The following is a 19,038-nucleotide window of genomic DNA, read 5'->3' on the forward strand; positions in this document are numbered from 1 at the left end:
GTTCGTCTGGTCTCCTGGTTCCAAATTTTGCCTTCGTTTTGTGTTCAGTTAAACTGAAGAATTCTCAAACAGTGGAGGTCTTCAGCATCTTGTCTTGTGTTTATGCAACGAAGTGAAGCGTGATGTCAGAGTCGGCAGCAACCCGGCCATTCAGGTGGTGGTAAGAAACATGAATGGATGAGTCGAGATGAACCGAACACGGCGGGATGAGCCAAAGTGGGCCGAAGGCGAAGGGAAGAGACGAGCTCCAAATTTTCCTCCTTTTGTCTGGGGGGGAGGAGGGGGTGATCACATAGACATATGTGTATATGTTTATGTGATCACAGGACGGAATGAGCCGATATGAGCCGATGTGGGCCGAAGGCGGAGGGAAGACAGTAACGCTGCATATTCGTTCCGCCCGGTAACGTCTGACTGGGGTGGGGTGGCGGGCGAATATTCGGATACCAAAATTAATATCCGGATACTGCCGTAGCGAACCAATATTCGGATATTCGGGATATTCGGGTCCAGCCTTAACAGGAAGGTCACAGTTTGTGTTTCTGGGACATTAATGAGTAGTACTGGGGCTCCATTCCTGTTCACTCTGTATACATCTGACTTCAAATGCAGCACTGAGTCCTGCCTCATTCAGAAATACTCTGATGACACTGCTATCGTGGCATGTATCAGAAATGGACATGAAGCTGAATACAGAGATCTGAGAAGTGCCTTCAGTGACTGGAGTCACAAAAACTGCTGCTACTCAACACCTCAAAGACAAAGGAAATGATCATAGATTTCCACAGATCCAAACCCCCTCTTCAGCCAGTGAACACTTGTGGCGTGGACATCGAGATGGTGACATCATATAAATATTTAGGTGTCCACCTTGATAATAAGTTGGACTGGTCTACAAACGTAGACTTCATCTACAAAAAGGGCCAGAGCCGACTTTATTGCCTCAGAAGACTTCAATCTTTAGACATGTGCAGTAAGATGCTGCAGATGTTTTATCAGTCTGTGGTAGCAAGTGTCCTGTTTTATGCTGCAATCTGCTGGGGAGGCAGTATAAAACAGAAGGATGCAAGGCGTCTGAACAAACTGATTAAAAAAGCTGCTCTGTGGTTGGAGTCACAATGAACACATTGGAGGATGAGGTGGAGAGACGGGCACTGAGCAAGATGGAGGCCATTCTGACCAACATGGATCATCCACTTCACATCTGCCTCAATGAACAACGTAACACCAGTAGACGGCTCCTATCCCTGCGCTGCAGGAAATCTTTCCTACTATCAGCAATTAGACTGTTTACTTTTAAAGTAAATAGATGAGAACCCAGACAATTGAATTTCCCTTTGGGGATAAATAAAGTTATTGTATTGTATTGTATTGTATCTGGATTTCTATGCATCAAGTCAATGTTAAATCTCCTTCAAATCTTCTTTTCATACGTGCAGCTTCATCAATGAGATCTGTTCATTTATTCTACCAGAGGAGAAGCTGCTGGACCTCAGAGGACAAATACATTTGCTTCCAGGACAGAAAGGTGAAAAGCATCTAAAGGTTGAGCAGCAGATAAAGCCACTGTCTTTACTTCAGTCATCTCACAGCTCCAAATGCTGGAAAGGATGAAGGAGAGAGTTTGTGCCACTGGTGAGCTTCCAGTTAAAGTGTTGCAGTGATGTGACACACAACAGGTGCTGACAGGTGAGGAGAGTTCTTCTACTCACTGACTTCTATCAGCTCAGCACAGAGAACTTTAAGGAAACTGTAGCTTTGACTCTGGACTGAGTCTAGACTTTATGACTCCCTGCTACATTTAAAAAGAAAAACTCTGTGAATGATTGACAGCAGTCATTAAAACTGATGAGAAAAAAGAAACATTCACCCAAAGATGAGAACTTTGAATCACTGAAAACATGAAGTCTGACCTCAGAGTCTTCAGGATGCAATCTGGACTCTCCACAAAACCACTCAGATGTTTCACTCCTGAATCCTTCAGGTCTTCGTTCCAGCTCAGGTCCAGATGTTCCAGATGTGAGGGGTTGGACTTCAGAGCTGAGCCCAGAGAATCACAGCTGATCTCTGACAAACTGCAGTTCTCCAGTCTGAATAAAAGATAAAAGATGTGAGTTGAGGAGACAAAACATGGAACCTTCATGACGTCATCTTATGTTGTAACAGATAAAGAGTAGAGAAGTGCTTTTATTGTGATAGCTCATTCACTACAATCTCGGACTGGCCCGAATAGCAGTTTCTGGGCTCCTGATATTTGGCTGACGAATACCCAAATATTCGGTCCGCTTCGTAACGTCCAACGGGGGATGCAATCCGAAAATTCGGATCCCAAAAAAAATATTTGGATACCATCTGGCCAGTCCTACTACAATCACTGATTTATTTATTTTTTTTGTCAATTTTGGAGCTTGTGTTAGGAACATAAACAGGAAGCATAAAAACCACAAACAGTCCCTCCAGTCCCCTGTGACACCCTGACCTTCTTGTCTGCAACGGTTGCCGTGACGACACCCATATAACCCAGAACAACCAAAGATGCTGCAGCATTGATTGATACTATTTTTACAAATGGAACTGATGTGAAATTAGTGGATTATTACTGACTGATGTCAGTGATCATTTGTTTGTTTCTGCTGTCAGAAATGAAGAAAAAGTTCAAAGGAGGAAAAAATACACAGACTAGTCATTCAGTTAGAATAAAACCACCAGAGGCAATCATGGCACTCAAGGCAGACCTTAGAAATCAGGATTGGCAGGAAGTTTATGGAGACGAGACCAATCAATCATGTTATCAGAGGTGGGTAGAGTAGCCAAGAATTGTACTCAAGTAAGAGTAACATTACTTGAAAATAATATCACTGAAGTAAAAGTAAAAAGTAGTCATCCAAAAAATTACTCAAGTAAGAGTAAATAAGTATTTGGTGAAAAGACTACTCAAGTACTGAGTAACTGTTTGATTGTAATGTCCGATTTAGTTTTTAGAAATGATGTGATGAGACAGACAAAAATTCAAGGATTCAAGGATATTTATTGTCATTGCATTTCTGCAACGAAACTTTGTTGGCACTTTCCAAAAAAAAACAAAAAACAAGAACAACATAGTATAACAAACAACTGTAGAAAACACGTCTCTCTCTCTCTCACTCACACACACACACACACACACACACACACACACACACACACGTAAATAGTGGTAAATAGTATTTTAAATAGTATTTTAAAGTGTTAAGGTCGGTGTCGTTAATGTAGGTCCAAATTTAGAAGTGGAATCAGCCATGTAGACCATAATTATGTTCAACAGCAACAATTCAATGTGCCTTGGTGGAGTTTGTGAGAGTGATGTATTAGATGTGGTCTGGAAGTTTAAGAGATAAAAATCTACACATGATAATGCTATTGATGTGTCACTTACTATCGATCATGGAATTCTACTGAAGAAACTGCATAGCTATGGTATCAGAGGAACGCCACAATATTGGTTACAGAGTTATCTGTTGAATAGAAAGCAGTTTGTTCAGGTTGATCATCATAAATCTACTTGTAGAAATATTATGTGCGGTGTTCCGCAAGGATCAATTTTAGGGCCTTCTTTGTTTTTGCTTTATATTAATGACATCTGTAAAATCTCTAAAATCATAAAATTTATACTTTTTGCTGATGACACAAATTTGTTATTTTCAGGGATAGATTTGGGAAAACTTTTGAATGAAATAACTATAGAGCTGCATAACCGGAAAAAATGGTTTAATATGAACAAATTGTCACTAAACCTAAAAAAGACAAAACTTACAACATTTGGAACTCGTAAAAACGATTTACCAATTCAAATAACCGTTGATAATACTATTATTGAAAGAGTACAACAAAATGCGTTTTTTGGCGTAGTCATTGATGAAAAATTATGTTGGAAGCCTCACATAAGTTATGTACGTATGAAGGTTGCTAAGTGTATTGGTGTGATGAAAAGATGTAGCTTAGTACTAAATCCAAATGCATTATCCATCCTGTATCATTCTTTTATAATGGCCTATTTGAATTATGGTTTAGAAGTTTGGGGGAATTGCTATAAAACAAATTTATTACCTTTAGTCACTCTGCAAAAACGAGCTATTAGGGTTGTTCATAATGTCAGATACGATCATCACACCAATCCACTCTTTCTCAACTCATCTAATCTTAAATTATATGACTTGGTAAATTTGAAAATTGCACAGATTATGTTCAAGGCATCACAAAAATCCCTTCCTGGTAATATCCAGGCTCTATTTCAAGATAGAGATGCTCATCATAAATATAAACTGAGGGGAACGGATCAATTATATCAGCCGAAAGTAAGGACAACCCTAAAATCCTTGTGCATTTCAGTGAAAGGGGTGTTGTTATGGAACAGTCTTCCAGAAGAAATAAAAATGTGCAAAAATATTGTCCAGTTCAAAAAACTATTTAAAAGACAAGTGTTGAGTAATTACCAGGAGGGGATGGAAGACTGATGCCTCCATTGCTAGGCACAGGTACTTAAGAATGCATGGCTATGGCCGATACACCTACACTTGACATACACATATTACATTACATTCATAAGAGGCACACTCACAATTAGGCCTGGGTTTGGGTGATCCATGATTACCACAGCCAGAAAATGCTTTGGTAACTAGAATATATTTATTCCTTTTTCTGTTCTCTCTTTTTTTTTTCTTTTCCAAAATGTGTTTGTATAATATTGTATGTTGTTGGTATGTATTAGCATAAGTAGATGCTCAAGGATCTGTGTGGATGTATTGTGTATCTACCTAATTGTGATGTTTAGTGTTCAAAGGGGGGAGTGGTGTGGGTTTGAAGTGTAATGGGTCTGTCTTTTGTCTCGTCTATATGTTGTGTGTGGCGGGAGAGTGTGGTCCTGTATGGGGGTCTGGTGGTGAGTGGGGGGTTGGAATTTATAAGCTTTGCTTCATCCATCCCCTTTTCAAATCACTTATGTAAATAGTCTGATTTTGGTGATGTCAGAAGCTGGTTTGAAATAAATGATCAATCAATCAAAAACTTATACAGGAAGTAATGGACTGTGTCCTCAAACCATTTAATGGTTAAGGTGGTCCCAATCTATAAAAATGGTGACAAACACATTTGATCAAATTACAGACTTGTGTCTTTGCTACCTCACTTTTCAAAAATATAGACATTACCATGAAGATCCTCAGTGTGGATCAGTAGAAGATCAGCCTGATGGCTGCAGTTTAGAGTCACCACAACTTTACATTACATTCATCTCAGCACACAAACAAAACATGATGTCTGACCTCAGAGTCTTCAGGATGCAGTCTGGACTCTCCACAAAACCACTCAGATGTTTCACTCCTGGATCCTTCACCGGGTTCCAGCTCAGGTCCAGATGTTCCAGATGGGAGGGGTTGGACTTCAGAGCTGAGACCAGAGAATAGCAGCTGATCTCTGACAACATGCAGTGATACAATCTGAATAAAGAATAAAAGATGTGTATAAAATCTTTGATGATGCATCAGATGTGACATCAGTAACATCTGCTGACCTCAGTCCACTCTCTCATCAAAGGATCAACATCAAATCTCTTCATTCTTTCATTTATTCCATCACCTTCTTCTTTTTCTGTGGAAATCAGCTTGCTAGCTTTGTCTCCTTCACATCTTCCAGTGTGTCTTCAACAACAGTCACATGTCATCTGTACATTACAGAGGGATTCTGATTCCTGCTGTCCACACTGACTGTCCACTGCTCTCTTCCTAACACAACTCCACTGGAAGGAATCACTTCATCAGCTCAGCTCACACTGACATCAAGCTTCAGCTTCTGACTCACACTAATCAACTTCCACACTGTTGACAACTAAACTCCTCTTTGACTTCCTGAGGCTCCACTGCAGCTCAGCACAAACACTGTGGAAACACAAACATACTGACTGGATGTGTGGAAGTCACACTGCTGAAGCCTCACATCACTTTCACATCAGCTTTACATTCAGACACACAGCAGGACTGTGGATTCTGTCCTCCATCTGGGAACTCTGCAGTCAGCTGATCAGGGCATTTATTCACACTTCAACAATCTCAAACATCTTCACACTGTTTTCAGGAAAATACTCTAAATTTACCAACAAAAACTTCAATGAAGGATTTAAACTGAATATATTGATAAACCATCAACAGTGAACTGACCTGAGAGTCTCCAGTTTACAGTTTGGACTCTGCAGTCCATCACAAAGATGCTTCATTCCTGAATCCTTCATGTTGATCTTTCTACCCAGGTCCAGATCTACCAGATGGGAGGGGTTGGACTTCAGAGCTGAGGCCACGACTTCATAGTGACTCTCTGAGAGTTGACAGCCAGAAAATCTGTAATGAGACAAACAAAACATGACATGTTATGAAAGAAGATACTTTATTCACTGCCAGTCCAAAAAAGTCTCCACCTGGATTTAACTCAGCAAACAGGTCAGATCCTTCATTGGATAATTACTGCAGTGATGAAACAACTTGTTTAACTCTAGCTGATGCAGTGAGGAACTTCTCATTTCTAAACAACCATGTTGAAAGACACATCCTGAGGTCATGGAAAGGATGTTCATCAGGTTCACAAAGGTCAAATTATCACAGGGTGGTAATAAGAGGAACGCTTTATGACTAAACTGATAAAGGAATTATAGTCCATGAGCCAGATAGGTTGGTCGGTACCACTAAGGGGGGCAAATTGCCACCTATACCATTTTATTGTGCTACCCATGCATATATCAATTTGGTTTAATAGACCTCTCAAAGTGGCAGCTTAATGTATTTTTTGCAAGTTGCAAGTTTTCGCAGACTGTGTCCCATTAGAACAAAAGGACTAGCCATTTACCAGCCTATCCCTTGCTTTAGTTTGGGAAGAATGTCTTGAACATCTCCAGAAACGCTCCAGAGTACATTTTGGAATTTTGAGATGTTCTAGTGAGAACGTGAAGAACTGAACTACTGATCTACACTGACTGATCATGTTCATCACATCTGGACTCACCCAAACTTTCTGCAGTTCCTCACAGCTGGAATCAGCCTCAGTCGTCCCCCCTCTGATATGTTGTACATGCCCAGCTCCAACTCATCCAGAACCTCCTCTGACATCTGCAGCATGTAGGCCAGAGCTGAGCAGTGGATCAAAGAGAGTTCCTTCTTTGATCTGTTCTCTGACTGCAGGAACTCTTGGATCTCCTGATGAACTGAGAGATCCTTCATCTCCATCAGACAGTGGAAGATGTTGATGCTTCTGTCTGGAGATATTTTATCACTCTTCATCTTCTTCAGGTTGTTGATGACTCTCTGGATCATTTCTGGACGCTTCTCTGTCCAACCCAGCAGACCTCCTAAGAGTCTCTGGTTGGACTCCAGACAGAGGCCATGAAGGAAGCGAACAAACAGGTCCAGATGACCATTTCTACTTCTGAGGGATTTCTCCATGATTCTCTTCAGGAACACATCCAGAGTGTCTCTGTTCTCGTCTTTCCAGTCTTTTCCCAGGAAGTCCTCCAGAACCTCCTCCTTCCTGTTGGTGTAACAGTGGAACATGTAGACTGCAGCCAGAAACTCCTGAATGCTCAGATGGACGAAGCAGAACACCTTGTCCTGGTACAGCCCTCTCTCCTCTTTAAAGATCTGCGTGAACACTCCTGAGTACACTGAGGCTGCTTCCACATCGATGCCACACTCTGTCAGGTCAGACTCATAGAAGATCAGGTTTCCTTTCTGCAGCTGCTCAAAAGCCAGTTTTCCCAGAGACTCAACCATCCTCCTGCTGTCTGGACTCCAGTGTGGATCTGTCTCAGCTCCTCCATCATACTTGACCTTCTTGACTTTGGTCTGAACCACCAGGTGGTGGATGAACATCTCAGTCAGGGTTCTGGGTAGATCTCCTCCCTCTCTGCTTCTCAGCAGCTCCTCCAGAACTGTAGCAGTGATCCAGCAGAACACTGGGATGTGGCACATGATGTGGAGGCTTCGTGATGTCTTCATGTGGGAGATGATGCTGCTGGCCTGCTCCTCATCTCTGGATCTCTTCCTGAAGTACTCCTCCTTCTGTGGGTCGGTGAACCCTCTGACCTCCGTCACCATGTCCACACAGTCAGGAGGGATCTGATTGGCTGCTGCAGGTCGTGTGGTTATCCAGAGGCGAGCAGAGGGAAGCAGATTCCCCCTGATCAGGTTTGTCAGCAGCACATCCACTGAGGTGGACTCACTAACATCAGTCAGGACCTCATTGTTGTGGAAGTCCAGAGGAAGACGACACTCATCCAGACCGTCAAAGATCAACACAACCTGGAAGTCTTCAAAGCTGCAGATTCCTGCTGCTTTGGTTTCACTGAAGAAGTCATGAACAAGTTCCATCAAGCTGAACTTTCTCTCTTTCACCACATTCAGCTCTCTGAAAGTCAATGGAAACATGAAGTGGATGTCCTGGTTGCTTTTGTCTTCAGCCCAGTCCAGAGTGAACTTCTGTGTTAACACTGTTTTCCCGATGCCAGCCACTCCCTGTGTCATCACTGTTCTGATTGGTCCATCTCTTCCAGGTGAGCCTCTAAAGATGTCTTCTGCTCTGATGCTTCTTTCTGCTCCGTCTGCTTTCCTGGATGCTGCTTCATCATTGATCTCTGCAGTCCCTCCCTCTGTGATGTACAGCTCTGTGTAGATCTCATTCAGGAGGGTCGGCTGTCCTGCTTTAGTGATGCCCTCAAACACTCTCTGGAATTTCTTCTTTAGGTTAAACTTCAGTTTGTCTTGACACCTGGAAACAATCTCTGAATCAAAAATAGGAAATTACACAAATGAGAAGAAACTGTTAAAAATGTTTGAATGAGAACATGTTCTGGGAGGTGTGTTCTAGATTCATCTGACTGGACTGTCAGGTCCTCACTGGGTGGGAGGTTTTATGCTAAAGTCATCCTTTGTGTCATGAAATCAGGGAGGATGAAGCAAACACAGACTGAGTCCAAGCAGAGGAACAGTTTTACTGGGGTTTGACGGATACTAAAATAGGAGTGGTGAAACTGGTGAAAGGAAGACGTTTCTTAAAGCCTCCTCTGGAGCAGGTTAGCGGCTACGCTAAATTAGCCTTCTTTCCATTAACTGCTGTGAAGCTAATTTTGTGTATATGCGTATTGAGAAATGTGTGTGTGTGTGTACATTTAGAGGTATAGAAAGTGTAATGTACTACGCATCACTGATTCCACTCCTCTGTCTCCCACCATGTCTGTCTCTAACTCACACCAACCAGTCCACTCACACGTCAATCCTTGTTGTACTGTCATGCGTACAGATGTGCAAAATCATGGTTGTGTCATTTTTTAAGTGTTGTTTGTGAAGTGTGGCGATATTGTTCTTGGAAAATGTCCACATTAGTTTGCCTTAAAGCCTTAAACTAAGAGACTGGAGACACCAGCTGCAGTGTGTTTGCTTTGGGATAAATCTTGGGGCTGTTTTCTGCAGTTCCTGAACTCATTTTGACTTTAAACTTTAATTCATGTACAGATTGTTATTGAATGTTTCATGTTTATGTCAAATTTTGGGATCGGTTTCAGTGTGGTTTAGTTTTCTACTGGTTCGTGGTCAGTAATGTGTCTCCTGTTGTGGAGACGTGAAGAATTAAGTCAGAAAATATTGGAAGATTTATTGGTCACAGTTTTACAAGGAAACTTTGTATGAATGGTTTGTGCTGCTATGGTGGATTTCTTTGGTCCTATTGTTGCTTTTTTCAGATGCATCATGTTTATTCATCATTCTAACATCTGTGTATTCTCCTTGGTATCTCTGGAACATCTAACTTTTAACCTTCATCTGACTTACCTGTATGTTCTTTGATGGTTCCTGAGATTTTCCTCACCAGATCAATTTTCTTCATCTCCAATAAAACCTTCTCAGTGACTTTAAGGGCATCTGTAGTACCATAGGTCTGGACCATTTCATCCACAGTGCTGAACCTCTTTGCCTTTTCCAGTCGTGATTTTGGGATTGATTTGAAGTCTTTTAGGATTTCTTCCTGGTTCAAGAACCATTTGAATTTATCAAACTCCTCTTCTACCAACTCGTTCAAAGTTCCCAAAAGGACTTCTTTAGGCGTCGTCATCTTTCACCCTGTAAAGATCCAACAGATATGAAAAAAATCAATCATTTCTGTGAAAACAGCTGCACAGTTTACCTTCTGATTCACCACCAGTCTGCATGACTGAAGCAGCTGTTGTATATTTTCATTAACAAGTGAAACTGCTTCATTTTTTGATTCATGAGATATCTGGGGATCCCAATAGCACTTGTCAAAAGCTAGCTCACAGCCAGTGACAAAGAGGAGAAACAAGTCTAAGATGCCACATCTGTGTTTCGTTTCAAAGGAATATCAGGACAGCCAGTGATGAGCTTGAGGTGAGGAATCTAAGCGTCAGTAGTGTTGGCGGTGATGAGTGAGGCATGTGTGAGTTACCAGCCAGAAACAAACGAGGAAACAAACTACAGACAAGAGGTGTGGATCCTAGAGGAGAGAGAGAGACGATGTGTAGACCAAAGTAACCTGAGTGGAGGCCTACAGAGGTAGAACCATTCAGTCTAATGACCCTCCAAACACCTTCATCTGGTCAACATCTTAACTGTGGCTTATTCCATCCAAAACACCAAACATTCAGGAAGGTGGTTGCAGCTCCATCTTCAATTTTACTGTGGATGCTGGTGGTGGAAGACCATGATAAAAAGCTTTGTGTGCAAAATTACAGGCATCTACTCCCAGTAGTTTTTGAGTTATGGCATTTTCAAATTTAATAATTCAGGCCAAAATGCCCTCCCCCCCCCCCCCCCCCCCCCAATTTTCGCCTGGAATTTTTAGGTTTTGAAATGCTTATATCTCTGCTTCTGGGTATCACAGAGACTTGAAATTTTTTCTCCAAGTTCTCTACATGTTGGTGATGTCCTACAACACACACACTCAGGAGAAGTCTCTACAGAGCGGGGGGGCTTGCCCAGAATGTGTAAATTATTTGTAAAAACCACTTGCAAGTAGGGTTAAGGGTGTTAAAAATACTAGAAATCTTACAGATTAATGTCTTAGCACCATTTCGTATTGCTCTAGACCAGACTGGCTTATAACTTATACAGGGGGAGCCCTCTCGGAAAATTGTTTAGAGAGATATGGACTGCTGAACATTGCCCCCCATGAAAAGTGCCTGAAGTCAATGAAGCACAGGTGGCAGAGATCTGCAAATTTGCACAGTAACTCATCTATCCTCTTACTGTAGCCATGCAAAGTCCCAACTTCTAGCCATCACTGCATCATGCTCAATTTTACCCCCAAACTTGGCCATTACTGGCTACTGGCGAATCTTAATCTACACTATAGGGTACTATGTACAATAAGATGAACATGCATGTGTATCCACTGGTGTGGTAATTATGTTGGAAAATACTTGGGGCTTTGTGCATAACAATCCACTAATGATACAAAAGGGTACTGATCATACACTGTCATACATTTTTCCATATTTTGCTCCTGAGCAAGAAATTGTACATAGTACCCTGTAGCATAGATTAAGATTCGAAAAAAAACACGACAAACTGGATCCTAAATTGTTCTAAAATCTGGAATGAGCCAGATGATAACGGGCAGACAGAGCCATATCATGAAGCAGCCGTTACAGGTCAGGAAAGAGTGCGTTCACCACTGGCTTTGATTGTGCAACACGTTTACGACCACAGAGTTAACGAGGTTGTCAGTGCTGCAGGTGGAATCATGACGTCTTCTTTCTGAAAGGCTTGTAAAGTTGGCAGACATTTTAGGGGACAGGATCATGTCGTCACACATCCACAAGTGTCATAAATGACTTCTTAGATGACAAATGGTGCTGATGAGTTCTCATTAATCTTTATTTGTCTAGTCCTGACCTGCATATCTGGTACTGAGAAGCAGCCAAAGTATTAGTGGATCAGAAAACTCAGAGTTTCCTTCATCTCAGAGACACAAACTCAGTTTTCACCAGAAACCTGCTTTCTGAACAGAGTCCTGCTGTAGATCCTGAGTTAGGAGAAAGTCACACTTTTCTACAAGCATCATTCTATTCTGGCAGCTTTTATTTGGACTTTTTTCCATTTCATTTCTGCTGTCTGTCCACAGCTCTACTGTCCACACCAAGTGGAAAAAGAAACAAGAAAAAACACAACTACAAAGTTTAGGAGTTCACTTTGATGGTTTCTCACGTGGAAACCAGAAACAAACACAGCAGGTGATTTATTTTGGTTCAAAAGTCAAAGAAAATCAGAAAGCACACTCAGTCAGATTGTTGTGGTGTGGCAGTTAGAAAGGAGGAAACGTGGTGTTTGCTGCTTTCTGCCTCTTTGGATTGAATCCACTAACAAACTATCAGACGTCCTGTCAGCTGGACTCACCTCAGTCTGAGTCACTGGTTGAGGAGCAGCAGCTGAACTGAGTTCAGACACAAACACAGAGATTCTTCTGAACTGCAGCTCTGTCGTCGCTCTGACTGACGTTACTTTCACTTTCAACAGTGACGTAGAATCTCCTCTCAGTGAGGCTCCGCCCCTAAAGCCGCTGCTTGTCAGCTTTGTTTCCTCCTTTAGCTTCTGGTTCTACACATCTAGTTTCTCTGCTTCATCTCCTCTGCAGCCCTGCCTCAGTCCAAAGCTCAGCTCACTGTTTGCTCTGTAATGTTCAGCTCTTTTCTGCTCTTCTTCCTCTCACTCCATCAGCAGAGGGAGCAGAGCTGTGAGAACTTCATGTCTTTAACAAACTCTCCTCATATCTGCTGGACAAAAACAATAAAGATGATCATTACTGTTCCTCATCAGTGCCTGCTGTTTTGTCCTGATAACACCATCTTTAGATTCATTTCTAACATCACTCCTGTCATTTGTCTGAAAGTCTTCACATTCATAGGAAACATCTGTCTCCACAGAATGTGCATCACTACAGTCTGTTCTCAACCGTTCGCTGAATCCATCCTCTGTTTTATTCTCTTCGGGAATCACTGAATCTTGTTTTTTTAGGGGAGATGTAATGAATAAATGTTCCCACGAGATGGCGCTTTTAACCAGCAGATCTTTTCTAGTTGAGGGTTTCTCCAGGTGATGCTGGATCTTCAGAGCACCACTGTTAGCTGTGTCTGAGTTTATGGATCACTTCAACGTTCACTTCCTGTTTCTGTTCCAGGTGATAGTTTGACAGAGTGAGCTGAGCAGACGGCTGATAAAGAGCTGAAGAAGACATTTAGAGCGGAGCTGAGATGTTTTCAGAGATGCTGTTTACATCCTGATGTTTCTAATGAAATACAGTTTGTGAAATCTTTGACCTGATCTTCCTTTGCTGTGTTTTCTTTACTTTAGTCTCGTTTTTAGGATTACCTACGACCACCGATGCTAATGCTAATGCTAATGCCTTATGCTAAAAGAGTGGAACTGTTCACTGCACACACTTCAGACAGAACCTGACCGTCACTGGTCCAAAAAATGTCCTAAAACGGACAGTCAGCACGACTGAAACTGTTTTAGCTCTGATGTGTTTTTCTTTCACTACTTTGTTGTTATTTTTCTAACCGATCAACAGATTTATAGAAAATGTGCCTGCAAACACTTGAAACCCAGAAAGTCAACATGAAATGAAGACACAAACTCCAGATGTTCCCTTATTAACAAGTACACAAGTGTATTATTTCATTTTATTTATATATGCAAGCAAGTTTATGTCTTTACAAATAAAAAAGCCACTGTCTGCCCAAGCTGTTGGCACAGATATGTACAAAAATGGATAAAGCCTGCTACGAAGCAACCAGAGTGAAGTCCAACAAGTCTAGAACACGATGGAGAAACAAAACAGAGGACTTCCAACGTCCACAGTGTCCAACCTGACATCATGCATGAACAGTGAAGGCCGTGAGGATCAGTGGAAGCTCACAGACTGACCACAGCGTCTACGTCTGAGCTTCAGTCCATGATGGAGCAGAGCTGAAGCTGTTCTGATCTTCCACCCTGAGCTCAGAGACACATCACATCCTCCTCACTGAAGGCTGCCAATCACATTCCATCCTCCTGGAAATCATGCTTTATCACGCCCACATGGGCAGTTCTCTGAATCCTGTGGCTGAGCTCAGGATCCTGGAATGGAAAGTGAGTCCATGTTGAGGCGGTGAGCAGGTGGACAGAGAGGACGCAGGACGGACACGCATCAACACTGGTCATTACAGGAAGTGAGGAGACTGAAACAGAAGGAGGGCGAGCAGCTCACATCTTCTCCCTGATTCCTCCAGCAGGCTGTGGCTTCATTCAGGAAACAGAGAGCAGCCGTCATCACAGGCTTCCTTCTTCACCTTCACCTGCTGGAAGCAGCTTGAGTTGTTGCCTGGCCTTGTTTGCAGAGCGGCCATTACAGATGGAGGGTTGGCTGTGTGAGCTCTGCCTGTTGCTAGGTTACACCGAGCTTCACTTAAGCATCGCTGACTCCGCTGTCGTCTTGTTTCGGCCGCCGGAAATCAGGCGTGAGTCACTTTCAAACTGAAATGTGTTTGAAACGGTCAGAGCTGCTGTGTGATTGTAGCTGGAGGCCCAGAGAGAGGATGTGAGCGGAGGTGGGTGCAGGATGACGGGTGGCCAGAGCAATACATTACACCACATCTGCAAATCCGCTTTATTAGGATAAACAATACAGAACACCATAATCATATCACTGAAGACTTGCAATCATAGATTCATGCACTTGTATGCCGGAAATTGAAGGGAATGGATTTCTTGTTTACGTCTTGATTTTGTCAAACTGCTACAATATATTGCTCTGGTGGTAAACAACTGAGCAAGCAAGCTAGCTTAGCAACACCATTAGCAACAGGAACCGCAATACTGCACACTGAAAAGTGGAAAATCAAACAAAAACAGCAGAACAGCGCCGGTGGAAAAGAATGATTTTTTTTGTCTTGTTTTAATCTTTAAAATTATGACCATTGAATGCATAACCATGCCACAAACAACAACTAGATTCACTGTCTTTTTTATGTAGTATAAGATTATCTTCATTATTATGAATTCATTCGTTTTCATCTTTGTTATTTCTTCAGGTTATAACCAATGCTGCAAGACTATACACAGGTCCCACAACCGGGATCTCAATGCACTTACACACCAAGAATAAGAGAGAGAGAGAGCTCACAATGGTCAATAAGTGCACAAAAAACTATTTTTTTCTTTTATCTGAGGTTAAAAACACTGACAAGACATCCATTGTCAGGCAATGAAATGATAGAATACTGTTACTGTAAAACTAGACCCTTAAAAATACTGACTGTATGCAGCCGAGACGCACCTGAACAGGACACGAGTCTGATGGAGGCTCCCTTCTTCAACAACGCTTTTTTGTTCTTTTATCTTTTGTCGCATTCGGCTGCATTCACACGACACGAGGACCAGGTTTGACTCTGCGAAGAACTCAGAAAGCAGCAAACGAGTGCAGCTGTTAGAAGCTCAGAGGTGTTATTGCGTGTTTGGTCTGTGCATGAGCTTCACGACATCATCACCGAATGTTTTCCTCAAAGCGCAGCGTTCGTTTTTGATATTTTAATGGCAGTGCTGCCTTTAAATCAGCAGATATTTGTGCTGCAGAGACTTCCAAACCTCATCCAGGCGTGTAAATGCAGCTGTGCAGGGAGTAGAAGCTCAGGACATTGGGACTGAAGCACCTCCTCCAGACTCTGTAGCCGATAGGAAATCATTCTCCCGGCTGCTCACCTCCACTGTTTCACATATATGTATATCTTTATACAGAGTTAACGTAGGTACAGTGCTTCATACTGCCCACACCGAAAGAAAAAAAAAAGAAAAAAACACATTTCTTTTTTTCTAATTAAATGATTTCACATTTAAAAAGTTTCAAAGATTAAAAGTTGATACTAAAATAGTGAAATGTTGTCGGTGAAAAGTAAAAGAGCGAAGAGTTATGGCTCAGAGTGATGGCGGTGGTGGAGTGTGTGTGTGTGTGTGTGTGTGTGTGTGTAAACATGTATGTGTGTGTGTGTGTGTGTGTGTGTAAACATGTATGTGTGTGTGTGTGTGTGTGTCCTCATCAAATCAAACCGTCGTCCTGAAGTCACTCTGAACTCAGTCATCTCTACTGGCAGATAGAGAATCATGTCTCCTCACGGCTGCTCCACACGACTACACACTAAAACGAACACAACACAACATCAGAGCGTTTTCCTTCTCCAAACACGCTGCGTTAGGAACAAAGCGAGCCTCGATGTTCCCGATCTGAGCCCAGCGGGTGTAGCTCCGCCGACCCAAACCAACCCATCATCTGAAGCAGAAGCACCTGAGGAGATGATGATGATGTAAGACACCAAATGTGGACTGGGAACCGCCTGTGAGAGCACAAACCCAACCGTTAGCCCGTTAGCTCGTTAGCTCGTTAGCCGTCTACAATCCTCCTCCTTCCTTCAGCACTTCCAGACCTCCTCTAGAACTTCTAGAACCTCTAGAACAGACAACGACCTCCAGTCTCAGCTCCCTGCTAACATCTGCTCACGTTGGGGCTCGTGGAAAGAAGGCGACGAAGAAAACACGACTACAGAACGAGTAATGGAAACTCTCCAGATTACTGGCATGTGTGTTTGTGTGTGTGTGTGTGTGTGTGCAGAACCACTGAGATACAGAACCATTACATGAAAATGTGAAACAAACCCGCCCCACCCCGTCCCACCCCAACACCTGCCCCGCTTAAATACCCGCAGTGTTAAAACCACACAGAAATAATACAGATAAAAACGTGGCAAAAATTCCAAAAAGTGAGAAAAAACGTTCTTCGACAGACCGATGAGAAGATGACAAAAAGACTTTGTGCTGCTAAGATGTGCTGTTTCTGAGGACAAATCACAAGTTTATACAATCTGGAGGGTGAGAGGGGCTGGGAGAGGAGGGAAGGAAGGAAGGAAGGAAGGAAGGAAGGAAGGAAGGAAGGAAGGGAGGAAGGAAGGAAGGAAGGAAGGAGGAAGAGAGGAAGGAAGGAAGGAAGGAAGGAAGGAAGGAGGAAGAGAGGAAGGAAGGAAGGAAGGAAGGAAGGGAGGAAGGAAGGAAGGAAGGAGGAAGAGAGGAAGGAAGGAGGAAGAGAGGAAGGAAGGAGGAAGAGAGGAAGGAAGGAAGGAAGGAGGAAGAGAGGAAGGAAGGAAGGAAGGAAGGAAGGGAGGAAGGGAGGAAGGAAGGAAGGAAGGAAGGAAGGAGGAAGAGAGGAAGGAAGGAGGAAGAGAGGAAGGAAGGAAGGAAGGGAGGAAGAGAGGAAGGAAGGAAGGAAGGAAGGAGGAAGAGAGGAAGGAAGGAAGGAAGGAAGGAGGAAGAGAGGAAGGAAGGAAGGAAGGAAGGAAGGAAGGAAGGAAGGAAAGGAGGAAGGAAAGAAGGAAAGGAGGAAGGACGGAAAGGGAGGAAGGAAGGAAGGAAGAGAGGAAGGAAGGAAAGGAAGGAAAGGAGGAAGGAAGGAAGGAAAGGAAGGAAGGAAGGAAGGAAGGAAGGAAAGGAAGGAAAGGAAGGAAAGGTGGCAAAGCTTCCTGTTTGTACCACGGAGGCACAAATTTCCTCGGGGACCTTTTTCTCTGCAACACCAGTCATCATAGTGTGGCGAAACGACACGACACAGCATGACATCACCGAACAACACCAACCATTCAGTCACATCTATGTATGTGTGTGTGTGTGTGTGTGTGTGTGTGTGTGTGTGTGTGTGTGTGTGTGTGTGTGTGTGTGTGTGATTGACGGGGGAGGCAGGCGGAGCTCTGATCCTGTCCTCCCCCAGGTTAAATGATGAGCTGACAGACGCCTTCACATGTCTGCTGTAGATGTAGCCATTAGCAGGTTAGCGTGTTAGCGTGTTAGCTTCTCTGCTTCCTCTTTGCTGCCCGACCAGACGCCACCGAGGACCAAATTTTAAAAAAAAAACAACAATAAATCTTTGGGTTCTTCTTCTCATTCATTTTTGGTTCGTCTTTGCTGTGCTGCTTTCGACACACTGCGCTCTGTCTGCGTGTTTTTGGCTAATTTTCAGAAGCTTTTTACTCTTTTCATTTTTGTTTTTCCCCCCTATGGATCACTGGATGTTGAACATTGAGGGTGTAAAGGGCTTCAGGATTTCAGGTTTTACTCGAAGGACTTCTTACAGCTGACGTAGCCGCAGCAGCACCACAGGTGGAATAGTTCGGCACATCCAGACCTTCATGGAAAACGGTCTGGCTGCACCTCATGATCCCTCTGCTGGAGGGAAAACACAGCGGCGTGTTGGTGGTTCTTCAGACTAATCACAGTCCAATCTGGGGTGATCAGTTTGAAGTTCGGGACGCAGTGACCGCGCTCTGACTAAATAATCACGGTTGTGGTGGCGCTGGTACCTGCATCCTACTTCCTGTGAGTTCCAGAAACCATCTGCGGTTCTTTAAACGTGTTGGATGCTGAACCTGAAACACGAAGCCAACCATCTACTGCAGACACGAGGACGATGAGGGCGTCTGCGCTGTCATCGCTCTGTTGTTGTTGTTGTCTAACGTCTGACTACTCGTGTCTTTGTCTGTGTGTTTGAATGCATCTTTGTGGTTTGTGTTGTTGATGCTGTGTTTCTGTCATCAGGCTTCTGTGTGTGTGTGTGTGTGTGTGTGTGTGTGTGTGTGTGTGCACGTGTCATGTGGTGTGTGTGCGTCTGTGTGTGTCGTTTCTCGTGGCGGTGTGTTTATGTGTAGGCATTGAGGCGTTCTTTGGAGCGTGTAGAGTGGATGTCGTGCAGCTCCTGCTCCTCCTTGGACTTGATGTCCTCGTACTTCTGCATCCGGCTGGCGTCCTTCAGGTAGCCCCAGTTAGCGGCTAGAGCCATCAGGAAGTGGACCTGAGGAGGAACGGGAGACGTGTGGTTGATCGGAGGAACACACCACAGCTCACTGCTTCGTTTGATGCTGAGCCAAACAGAAACACAGCAGGTCACAAGTTAGAATCGATCCGTTCTAGTGACCTCAGGGGAAAAAGTGTTCGTTGT

The 19,038-nt window shown here is 43.3% G+C and overlaps 2 protein-coding genes across 10 annotated transcripts in view; both read right to left on the reverse strand.

Annotated features, from left to right (window-relative positions):
• Nucleotides 1-13,546, reverse strand: part of LOC110969991 (NACHT, LRR and PYD domains-containing protein 12-like) — a 59,900-nt gene extending 46,354 nt beyond the window's left edge. For 5 of the 9 annotated variants that reach the window (XM_051945561.1, XM_051945559.1, XM_051945562.1 and 2 more), the window contains exons 1-5: nt 9,843-13,546; nt 7,027-8,797; nt 6,192-6,368; nt 5,301-5,474; nt 1,914-2,090 (exon numbers count right to left, since the gene is read on the reverse strand). In XM_051945561.1, the coding sequence (XP_051801521.1) occupies nt 1,914-2,090; nt 5,301-5,474; nt 6,192-6,368; nt 7,027-8,797; nt 9,843-10,122 (2,579 nt within the window). In that variant the 5' untranslated portion in view covers nt 10,123-13,546. The remainder of the gene's footprint in view (nt 1-1,913; nt 2,091-5,300; nt 5,475-6,191; nt 6,369-7,026; nt 8,798-9,842) is intronic. The other 4 variants (XM_051945564.1, XM_051945560.1, XM_051945557.1 and 1 more) reach the window with 3 other exon arrangements.
• Nucleotides 13,547-14,659: 1,113 nt separating this feature from the next.
• The window catches only part of LOC110969430 (neuronal membrane glycoprotein M6-a-like), a 35,035-nt gene continuing 30,656 nt past the window's right edge, over nt 14,660-19,038 (reverse strand). The window contains 1 exon segment of the mRNA XM_022219516.2: nt 14,660-18,891. Coding sequence (XP_022075208.1) covers nt 18,739-18,891 — 153 coding nt within the window. The 3' untranslated portion in view covers nt 14,660-18,738.

Source organism: Acanthochromis polyacanthus, chromosome 3, assembly GCF_021347895.1.
Source record: "Acanthochromis polyacanthus isolate Apoly-LR-REF ecotype Palm Island chromosome 3, KAUST_Apoly_ChrSc, whole genome shotgun sequence".
NCBI lineage: Eukaryota > Metazoa > Chordata > Actinopteri > Pomacentridae > Acanthochromis > Acanthochromis polyacanthus.